We start from the raw sequence: 11,650 nt of genomic DNA, 5'->3' as shown, positions 1-11,650 counted from the left end.
ACTGCGGTGATGTCTGCTGGGTAATAAAGGTTATTGACTGGAGTACATTCACGCTCAGGTAGAACAAAAGGAGATCTATGATCTGTAAACGTGCCTGTGTCTGATAAATGCTCCACTGTTGTTGAACTATTTCATAAAATGTTGAACTATTCCTACTATATCTAACTGTATGAACTGTATATATATATATATATAAAATATCTTTTCAACATAAATATGTGTCCCTGGTGAGCATACAGACCGACAAACCACAAGAAAAGACTGTCCTCTCTCCATCTCTCTGTAAACGTATGTAAAAACACACCATTTGGATTTGGCTCCCCTTATCTTGTCATAAGGGGATCTGTTGATCATGTGACCTCCTCCAGCTTGAAGTGTTTCACCTGTGAAAAAGGCCAGAGTCTGTATCTGTATAAAGTTTTAGAGTTTTTGTCATTTTAGCTTTACAAATGAGTTCAAAATGGATTGGATGGATGGAAATTGGAAAGAAGCATTGATACATAATGGAATCTGACTGGCTACTGTAAGTATTTCTAGCGCATCGTTAGTTTCTGCCTCCCCGCATGGTGATGTCATGACCCACAAGCTGTTCTTATTAGTGTATTTATGAAAAACACACCTAAAAAGGTTCCCACCCTGTTTGGCCTGCATATTTAAAATAATTTAAATTAATTCTACTTTTTTTCCTTATAAATAATCTCACTTTAGAGAGAAGAGAAAAGATAACAGGCTAGCAAGCAATCATTGCAATATCTACCTACTAAAAGAAAGAAAAACAACTGTGTGGTAAATGAAAATGTTAATGACAAGATTACTTCATCCAGAAAATGTTTTAATACATGTTTTTGATACACAGACATGTAATTCCACAGACATGTCATTTTGAGATACAGAACATAAATAACAAAATTAATTCAGATGGGATCTGAGAGAGACTTTAATATTGTAATGTCAAATTGATGTGGATATTTCTGTCGTTGAGGCAAAAGACAGTTTAACGGTGGTCCAGTGAAGATCATTATGTGTTAAAAATGTGGATTTATTCACATCAAACGCACCGTTTTGGTCCATAATGAGTTTTTAGGATGTTTAATTGTACTCTGTTACACAATATTTTATAAAACCTCCATAAAAGCTTACATATTTTTACACTCTGTAGGGATTTAATGAACAAGCTCCGTTTAGCTGCTGTACCTGTATGAGTAATTTAAAAAATGTTGCGTATGTTGGAGCCTGCCTCATAATAAAATATATTAGTTTACTTTTATATAAACTTTTTTTTAATATAGAGTTTCATTTTTATATAAAGGGTTAATGAGATTGTGAGACAGTATTCTGATTGAAATTTACAAAAGTAAATATATTTGGTGCATTTTATAGAGTTTATTGAGTGCAAAATTATCAAGTATAAAAGAAGAATAGGAGGATCTTCAGTAAGCATGATATAATGTAAAAAAAATAAACAAAAAGAAAACCAAAATAACCACATTTCATTATTGTTCTATTGGAAAAAGATGTGTGGTATTTGTATGCCAGAGTCTTAAATGCTCATGCAAAGTCTTGTGGCACTTTTCCCTCGGTTGCAGTTTATCCTGGGCTGGAGGGCCAGTGTTAGTGCTGGCCAGAAACCAGGTGCAGATGGCAAGACTTGCAAAGCATCTTCCCATCCAAAGGGTAGCAGCCATGCTCGTTTGGTTCAGGAGAGAGCTGGATGGCGCAGATCTGCAGACAACATGACAGACTTATTGAGTGTTGGTGATGAATGTGTGTCTGTGTGTTTGCATACTTGGCAGCGTGACCGCACAGTTCACCGTTCGCTCGCCTACCTCACATCTGTAGCAGTTCTCATGGTAGGAGCGTCCCAGACATTCAACATTGTAGCTGTCAGTACCATCTTCTTTAGGAATGATTAGCTGGTTGCAGGCGTTGCACTTTGGAGCATATTTCCTTAGTGGATAATATATTACAGGAAATGAAATATTAGACAAGGCAAGGCAGCTTTATTTGTGTAGCACACAGAATCATGACATTTAAAAGTAACGTAAAGAGGACATTTAAATGAATCAAACTCAGTGTTATGACTCAAGCCTTATACACAAATTTGATGGATTGTTTGAAGGATGTTTTTTTTGCAATGCTCACCTTCATTTTAAAGTCTCATACCTGTAATAGTCCTGGAGGCAGTAAACCTCTCCAACTTCTCCCTGAGCAAAAGGTTGCTCCCCAATTTGCTGTTTACATGTTGCACAGGTGAAACAGGATAGATGGTACGCTCGCTCCAGTGCACGGATCACATGATCTGTGATAGCCTCCCCACATGCCCAGCAAAGCTCCAGACTGGCCTGAGAGACAGAAACATGAGGTTAACAGAAATACATTTCTGCTTTAAAAGGTGATACGCTGCTTTAACTATGTACTACAAACCAGTTCTATTACATGTGTATGATTGCTGGTCATCTTCTAAAACATAGCATGTTTTAATTGTGGTTTTCCCACTTATCAAGCAGCCATTGGCTTCCATTCATTTTTGGCAGCAATAAAAAGTTGGGGAGACCTGGAATTTGGTTGAGATACATAATCCATCACAACGAACATCAATACTACTTTCAGTTTTACATTACTGTTCAATCTCTAGTTGAAATGACGCCCTGTAGCGATAACATAACATTGACTCCAACAACAGGAGATATGATGTTAACTCTGATGGAAGTTTCGAGGTCTGTGCAGGTTGATTTTCATGCTGCAGTAAAAGTAAGAAAAACCAGTGGATACCTGGAAGGAAAGCGCTTAGCATTAATGTAAATCATACATGTATACATAATTTAGTAATTATGTAAATGAATTCGCAAAAACATTGGTATGGTCCTTTACAAAGACTTGCACTTGCATTTGCAGCTTTGATAACGTCCTGTATTGGAGGCTGTATTGACTTTGATGTACCTGGTAACAGTCCTCACAGAGTGGGATTCCCGCTTTGTTGTAGTACTGTTTACCGGCCAGGGGAATGTGACAAGACCTACACTGGAAGCAGCCGTCATGGTACGTCCTGTTTAAGGCCTCTATCGCAGGTTCAGAAAGAGCCACGGGCTTCCGACAGAAGCCGCACACCTCTGTGTTGCACACAAGCATCAAATGTCAAAGCAGGTTATGTTAACACGTGTACTGTCAAAGTGGAACCGTTTAGAAAATAGAGATCGTGTTACCTTTACTCTCCCTGCTCGTGTCTTGGCCATTTTTATGAATCCCAGGGGGTTGTTCGTCTTGTTTTAACCCACTAGATTGTGTGTTTGTTTCCACCTTAAATGTAAAGCAGACTGTTGATGTGACACTAAACCTTAAACTGAGACAAGTGGAAATTTAGCAAAGCTTGATTTTGAACAAACACTGGTTATGTGACTTTAAAGGTTACAGACTGTAGTGTCATCCAACAAAATCAGGAATTGAGTACACTAATATATGGATTTCATACTATGTTGGATTTTCAGACCATTAAATGTTTGTATAAAAAATGTTGCTAAAAACATCTCACTCTACAAACCAACACCCACATTCTGCTTTTAATCAAGATAAACTTTATACAGATGCAGACTCTGGACCTTTTCACAGGTGAAACACTTCAAGCATTCCTAACGTAAAGACATTTCAAAGACTGAATAGTAACACATAAACTCTTAAATCTCCAAATCTGCAACATTTTCTCAAACTGGAGAGGCAGTGGCACTATTTAAGCCTTAAAATAAACTTTCCAGAAATCAAAAAAAGGAATGACGTAGTAGTTTAAAGTCTCATATAAAACAGAACGAAAACACAGGCATATTGTGTTGATACACAGGTCAAGAAAGGGAAAGTCTACATATTATCAGACCTCCTGTAACTCACTTTCCTGCTTTGCACTTTCATTGTTTCTGCACAGTGATGGGGCTGTAATGATGGGAACTAAAAGTTTCTTATGAAGATATCAACCATTTGGAAAGTGCTCTGTTTCTGAAGGAAAATGTGTACAGTTCTTAAAGTGTTTTTGATCATTTAGCCATATCTAAAATACAGCTGTGTTTTTTCTTTCATAATGTGTTTTGCAGATGATTCTTTGCAACCACTGCACAACATTAAAACTGTATCTGTAAAAGTTGTGGAAAGTTGTAATCCTTCACTGTGGGAAAAAGTGACTGGTCTGCTTAAAGCAAAATTTATTGAGGAAAAATGGGATCAAATGTTTAAAACAGTGACTGACAGTGGTATATCACTATGTGGGGGAGGCAAATGTGACAGATTTTTAGTGGCATTAAGAGAAACGTCTACATACCTTTCTGTTGTAAACTGGCTGCTGGCCTGGGGTCAGAGGGTGGGAGAGAGGCGTCTGGACAGGAGGAGGAGGTGGAAGAGCTGATTCTTCAGGGAGCGATGGCCCTAGAGATGAAGGTATTGCAACAGGAGGAGGAGGAGGAGGAGGAGGGAAGAGCTCTGTTTGGCAACAAAAAGAAGTATTTTAGGTCACTTGAGTCAACCTCCCCATGTTTCTTAATTAAGCTTCCTTTAAACACTAAATGTCCTCACACCCAATCCAAAATACATACAAATATATACATATACACATATATGCATATGCATACACGTGCATACATAGGCTCACAGATATTAAAAAAAAAACATTAGTAACATTAGTAATAACATTAGTAATCAGGAAACAAAAACATGATCAAAATGATAACGATTGTGAAAAATTAACACATATAAGAGGAGTAATTGAAGATTATGGGGTTATCATGTTTTCTAAGCGTGTGTTTTGCTCCTCATTCATCAGCAAAGTGAAGTGACAACTTTTCTGCATGTTACCAAAAAAGGAAGTAGAATGTGATCAAATGTAGCAGCTGTTACTCTCTGATAATATTTCATCATTTGCAGTCTGACATCCTGAATTCAGCGAGTGTGAGAGAGGGTTAAGAATTTTTCACAATTAAAGGAGTACTCCACCAGTTTAGCATTACGCTCCTGTAACTCATGATGGACAGATTAGAAATATATCAAATCAATCTGAACCGGAGAAATCATCTTTTTCATTCAATGCATTCTTCTTGTGTGTTACAGAAGTAGTGGTTAATGTGGCCTGAAGCAGAGATGAGAAGTGGGCTACAGAGGTCTGGTAAACTCACTTCTCTCTAACTCCACACCTCCACATTTATTTCATTTTCTAACTCGTCATCTTCAGACCTGACCGACGATGAGTCAAGTGACATCACTTGAGGAACTGTATCAGATTTCACACAGCTCCCTCTGGAGCCACAAAAGACTTTATACAACTTCTTTCACATGTGCAGTAATGCTCCTCAAGACACTTTGACGTGTCAGTTAGAGTTCCTCTTGAAACAATATCAGATGCCTTGCAATAAAGGTCAGGAAAGCAGTAAAATCTCATTTGTATCTGGGGAGAACCCCAAAAAGAGCAATAACACATGATATGTGATTTGGGAATGTCACCATCTCAACAAGTGATTCAAAAACAGACTTTCTAAAACACAGATATAGAAGTTATCCCAAGTAATGTCAGTTTTATCCAGTGTATTATTGTGCACCGAATCCGAGATGAAGCACAAAGTTTGTCCTAATACCTGCAGCACCTCTGTCATCTTCTTGCAGCTTTCCTCTGCTCGGTCCAGGTTGGGCAGGTTTTGGGCTCTGATGGTCTGAAGCTCGGGCTGTGGCCCCCACAGGAGTCTTACTGCCATAAGACTCAGACTGTGAGTGGTCCTCTTTCTTATGTCTGAGGACGGGGACGGTGTCACTTGGGCTGACTCGTACAGCAGTGTGTTGCTTGTCTCGAGCCGAGGCACTGTGGGCCTGGAGGGCTGGCTGCTGCTGTGTCACAGTGGCTCGGTGAGGAGATGCCAGAGTGATGAAGACAGAGGACACCATCCTCTTTGGAGAAGCTGCTGAGGCCATGACTGTATAAAAACCACATACAGCCTGACAGGAGGACAGAACAATTAATATGCAGGCTGAAGACTGCTTGCAACATAAAATGTTTTATAGTCCTGTGGAAAAGGTCAATCAGAGAAGAGAGAAATATAGGAACACATCATTGACTCAACAGCTTACTGGATCTTTTTACAAAAGTGAAGAAGTAAGGAGTGTACATGACAAGGTATCCCTATGATATCAATAATATTTAATCTAATTGTAAACGCCCTCAAAGTCAACTTTGTGGGAGCGCTCACTCTTACTTCAGGGAGGTAAATTCACACAGTCACAGCTCTCCTTACCCATAATGAATGGTTGTGGAGTCAGAGAGCACAAATCTCAATCATCTGTTTCCTTTAAACCCCCTCACTCTGGCTGTGAGCTGCCATTACATACCTGGGAGAAAATGTGTTTGAAGACAGCTCTCTCTTTTCTTCTCTCTCCTTCCCTGTTCTGTATCTCCAAACTTCTGGTTTGTTTTCCCTCCCATAAGCTGCCACTGAGAGAAGGCTTTACTCCGGCAGAGAGGGCGACTATCAGCAGATGGCCACTCCTTTTCCTTCTGTACCTCCCTCCCCAACTCTCTAGTCCGTCGACCCCTCCTCCTTCTCTGGCTGAATGACAATACAACCTCCCTCCCGACCGTAAAAGGTGAACAGTTAATCTCGGGCAAAGTGCAGTAAAAAACATGACACATTCATCCACTATGAAAACTTGGCAGACACACGTATGCAAACACACACAGGCATTGGTGCACGTAGACACACACAAAAAGAAAGCCATGCAGCAAATTGGGCAATCCAACCACAAGGACACAGTTAAAGTTTTTACAAAAGCAATATACAGTATCATAAAGTGCCCCATAAGGGTTTTGCCCTTAAATAGAAAAGTGGTGACACACAGCCGACTCCCACTTCTTTATCTTTTTGCATGCCAGCAGGATGTGACTGTACCTGCCTTTTCCAGCAACTCTCTATCTCAAACTGTCCTCTCTCTCTCTCCTGTGCAGCTCTGCCTTATTGTTCTGTCAGCTTTATTTTCCCTACCTCCCTCATTGAGTCTGCCTCCTTTTTCTTCTCCCACTTTCCTTCTTCCCTTCCCCCACTACATTATATCACTTTAGCCTTGACTCACTATCAGTGTCCCATGGCGTTGCCTCCATTTGTGCCTCACCGACGTCTGATAATATGTGCTGGACTTCATCTCCTGATGGAGCTTTTGTGTTGAGAGCAAAGGAGCAGTGGCATTACAGTGCAATGAATCAGGGCATTGTGCAAGAGGAGATATTGGTATAGCAGGAGAGGGGGGAACAGTGAGTGATGTCTGTGAGGGCTATGAAAAAGCTGCTTTGTTGTGTTTGCTGCTCTCCAACAGAGTGAGTCTAAGCAATATCTGGTCTGCTGATCAGCAAATATTGTGGTCAGTTTTCCGGAGCCAAACCTTGTGAGGTCTACTCCCCTCCTGAGCGCCGAAAGGGAGGATGGAGCGGGAAACTAAATGGTGAATCAAACTTTTCCTAATCGATGTGGGTCAGTGTGAAAGAAGAGTGAGGCAGGAATGCGTGAGAGAGGCAGAACAGGAGACGGAGATGAGGAGAGTGATGGGGGTCTCTGTTGTTCCAGCTCTGTGCAAAGGAATGCTGCAGTGATGTCACGGTTGCAGGAGGGAGCATGCCTACTGATGACACAATCCCCAGACCTCTATGCTCCGCCCCCAAACAGCCAAAATCCTCATCAAACCCCTTGAAGCTCTTCGCTGCTTCTACAGCATGACTTTTCAATTCATGCACCAACATCACAATATAATGTTCTACTTTAATCCTCAGTTTTCTTTTAGCTATGTGGATGAGCAGGGCAACAATGGAGAGAGAATGGAGGGAAATGAAGGCAGAGGAACAGGAAGCAACACAGTCGACAGGAGAAACAATGACAACTGTATGTTCACAAATACAGCTGATGTTGATATCCTAAACTGTAAACATCTGCAGGGGCTGGAAAAACTACTTCTCAGGGAAAAACCCAGTTACTTTACCCAAATACTCCTCAAGTGGGAGTCAAATTATGCGACTGCTTTGAAAAAAGGTTGAAGGAGTACGTCAGCAGTGAAATTGGAGGCATTGTGAGAGACAGATAAAAAATTAAATGGTGAAAATGGAAGCAACATTTGCTTTGGTCCAAATCAGTTTAGTTTGTCAACTTGGAGCATTTTCCTCTTGGCTTGGTTTGTTTTCACATAGAGAAAAATACAACTAAAATGACCCAAACCATCACTACAAACACCAGAGGACATTTACTACACTTATTGGTCAGATGTGTCTGGAGAGGGCAAGACAGTAAATAAAGAAATTGGGTCCTGTGTTCTAGACTAATCCATACCTCTGTGAGAAACATGTAGAAACATTGCTATGCAAGTAAACCAAGACCTCAGTTCATTCTCCCGCTTGGTGCTACTAATAGAAACTACCACACCTGGCAACTGGAGCTGTTAAGATGAAACTTGCGGTGCACTCCTGGTAGTTGGATTAGATTGAGGTTGGAAAACATTCCCATCACAAAGGAACTGCTCAAGAGTTTGTTTGGGATCTGACCAAGACCACCTCCTCTAAAAGGTTCTCAGTGCGGTTATTTTGGTGCTCATACTACTGCAACTGAGACTAACAAAGCCTTTTCGCGAAAGGCTTTGTTAGTCCTTTAGTCCTTTTGTAAAAGGCTTTGCACTGTGCAGATGCTTGCTTCTTTAAAACCCCATGCCTCCATTTAGAAACACAGGCTTTAGGTTAAACATTTTTCAAGTCTAAAGGCCAATCTGTGATAACCCTGATGACATCACAATGATGTCAACGAGATTGTGTTTTCAAAACTTTGCAAAGCTCCCTCCAGAGTCACAGAGGACATCTCACCTGTTTTCACAGGCTGAGTAGTTCACCTCATGATGAGTGAACTGATATTCATGTGTAAAAATGTCATACTACCCCTTTAATCAGTCGCTGTCAGCAGGCCTGTGACTGGTTCTTCTCCTCTTCATCAATGTAAAAGCAACGTAAAGCAAGTGTTTCTTCAGAACTAGACTGAATATCTGAACTATTGAAGCTGAGGTAGAATTAACGTATGAAAAGTGGATCGAAAAGCTTCTCAGAGCAACAGCGATTCTAATCTGTTTACACTGTTAACTTTTCATCAGCTTTCTCCTCGTCTCTCAATGACTTTATTCAGTTCCTTGGGCTTGGTACAATTATGCTGTGTTATTACGCATCTTGACATTCACTTTCCATGCATGTCTCCCATTACATGAAGCATTGAAGCAGTGCAACATTATAGTGAGGTAATTTGCCCACAATAATCTAATTTAGTGAAGCTCCTCATCCTGCAGTTAATACTGGACAGAAAACAACAGCTGATACATGGTGCAAAATTACAACCTCCTTATGCTTTGCTTCAGTTTAAAATATGACTCGATAACTCAATAACAACAATCCTTTATTATAACTTTATTATTATTATCATTATTGTTGAGAATAAACACATCTCGACACTGGAGGTAGTCACTGGTATTTGAGGTAGGTTTGGGATGCGTCATCAGCTGTCATCTGATGATGTTCTTCTTGTGAGTTTATGTCTGGATTTGCTCAAACTTGCGTCCTCTTCTTCCTAAAAATGAAGCGTGACAATTAAACATTACTTTCATCATTTTCAATGTAACAGCGATACAGTATGAGCAACACAGAAATGGTCATGTTGTAGAAATGACAGTTAAAATCCAGAGACAGGATCCACATAATATGTCGGTAAAATCGCAGTGTGTGGAGGATGTGATTCACACAGACCTTTAAGACAGCTTGCAGCAGGTCCTGAGAGGGCAGCAGGCAGGCTGCTTCACCCAGGAAAGTGATGAGGACGTGGAAGACATCAGACCAGTAACCCACGGTCAGCATGAGCACCAGCAAGGCTCCCAGTCGCAGCACTACAGTGTGCAACAGGGCCTCTGTACCACTGTGCCGATGCTGATCCTCTGTGCAAAACGAAAAAGAAAAAGTTACACTACAATGCTAAAAGGTGTTTTGTGCCCAAAATGATTTGAATGATTTGATACCTGCTTGTTCTCTGAGATAGGAATGTTTTTGACATAAGGTTTTGTTTCAGAATTGTTTTGGAAATTGTTATTTTTAAAGTCTCATATGATCTATTGCCTGTTTTATTGGTCCCATTTTCAGGTGCATCACTTGTGGCCTGCCTTTTCATTTATCAACATAAACGTTATTTTAATTTAGTGGCTAGAGGTGCTGCTAAGCTACACTGATGTCCTCTTGGCATATTTGCTAGTTTGTGTTTTACCACTAGTGTGGCTGTATGAACTGATTTGTTCTCTTTGTTATTCTTATTTGTCCTCTAGTTTGCAACCAAACTAATTTCTAATCTAATCTAAAGGCTTTTCTCCTTAAGAACCATTTTCATTCTCCACATAATCTAACTAAACAATCACCTTGAATATAGACCACCAACATAGTGTAGCAGAGTGTCAATGGAGTCCAAAACTTCAGAGCATCCTTCTGAGACAGGAAGTGGTCATAAACCGTAGTGGTGGAAGCCACAGTTGCCAGAGCAAAGGCCAAGACAACCGCTCTTTGCAGTGATGCCAGTATGGTGTGTCCGGAGGTCAGGAGGGTGATGCACTTCCCACAGTAACGCTCTGTGCTATGTAGTGGGTAGAGTCTGGCCACATGGCTCCACAGATTGTGGATGGTGCTTGCCAGGCCCCAGCTGAGAGCAGCTGCCAGAAACAAGCTGAAGGAGCTCCGTGGAGCCCCCTGATGGAGGAAGACCAGAGTACACGTGAGGCCGCAACCCAGGGAGAACTGGCTCTGGAGCAGGAGCAGGTCTAGGCCTCTGCCATCCTGCCAGATAGATACAGGGATGAGGATGAAAAGAGGTCGGGTCAATTGAACACAAGAGCAAACACTGAAAGTACACCCAGGTATAGACAAGCTAAGTCAATGTATTATCAGCCGCTGTTGTCATGTGTTTGTATAACTCACCGCCCAGGCGGACACAGCTCTGAGAGAAAACTCCAGCACTATCAGAGAGGAAACCCTCGAACCCACCAGAGACAAGAGGACTGTCAGAGACCAGAACTGGAGGGCTGCTCTCCAGTTCCAGCTCGGAGGATTGCCAGGTGAGGGTGACCTCTGTTTGCTTTCAGTTTCAGAATCACTGTGTGGAGAGAAAATTAGACAATGAACATACTGGTCATATCTATGTGTTTTCTTTCTTTTTACACAGTAAACTTACCTGCATGATTGAATGAAGTGGTTCACTCTCATCAAGCTGCACAGCACTGAGATCCCACATGCACCCACAAGACCTTTAACACAAACACCACAGTCAAAAACTTACACAGAAGTACTGAAAGCTTTTTTGCTGCTGTAAAGAAGAGAAACATGAAGTCAACTAACCTCGAAAAAAACTGTCTATTGGGTTTGAACCAGACGGCGTCCATTCAGCTCCCAGGATCCAGGAGAAGGGGAGAAACATTTTTATGTTCGCTGTAAGCGCTATGATCTCTCACTTATGCTACTGCAATCTAAGCACCTGATCAGAAACATGTAAGTTAATGGTGAATTCCTGTGAGCCAAACTGTCATGTTGCCTGAATTTCTTTCTCCTGATCAGGTCAGAGTGCGCTCCATGTTTAAGTTACAA

General features: G+C 41.1%; 2 protein-coding genes across 2 annotated transcripts; both read right to left on the bottom strand.

The window, feature by feature from the left end:
• Positions 1 to 815: 815 nt before the first annotated feature.
• On the bottom strand, positions 816 to 6,472 carry fblim1 (filamin binding LIM protein 1). The gene is made up of 8 exons (XM_070840907.1): positions 6,352 to 6,472; positions 5,607 to 5,961; positions 4,304 to 4,461; positions 3,204 to 3,297; positions 2,941 to 3,110; positions 2,164 to 2,342; positions 1,827 to 1,947; positions 816 to 1,722 (listed from the first exon to the last, which is right to left on the bottom strand). The coding sequence occupies exons 2-8, from the start codon at positions 5,935 to 5,937 to the stop codon at positions 1,612 to 1,614; spliced, it is 1,164 nt and encodes a 387-aa protein (XP_070697008.1). The 5' UTR covers positions 5,938 to 5,961; positions 6,352 to 6,472; the 3' UTR covers positions 816 to 1,611.
• A 2,950-nt stretch (positions 6,473 to 9,422) lies between these two features.
• LOC139217759 (transmembrane protein 82-like) lies at positions 9,423 to 11,486 on the bottom strand. Its single transcript, XM_070849200.1, has 6 exons — positions 11,405 to 11,486; positions 11,241 to 11,313; positions 10,988 to 11,144; positions 10,435 to 10,846; positions 9,779 to 9,963; positions 9,423 to 9,602 (listed from the first exon to the last, which is right to left on the bottom strand). Exons 1-6 carry the CDS (start codon positions 11,481 to 11,483, stop codon positions 9,531 to 9,533), a joined length of 978 nt encoding a protein of 325 aa, XP_070705301.1. The 5' UTR covers positions 11,484 to 11,486; the 3' UTR covers positions 9,423 to 9,530.
• Between the last annotated feature and the right edge of the window lie 164 nt (positions 11,487 to 11,650).

Source organism: Pempheris klunzingeri, chromosome 2 (assembly GCF_042242105.1).
Source record: "Pempheris klunzingeri isolate RE-2024b chromosome 2, fPemKlu1.hap1, whole genome shotgun sequence".
NCBI classification, from domain to species: Eukaryota; Metazoa; Chordata; class Actinopteri; order Acropomatiformes; family Pempheridae; genus Pempheris; species Pempheris klunzingeri.
This window is presented reverse-complemented; position numbering and strand designations above follow the sequence as displayed.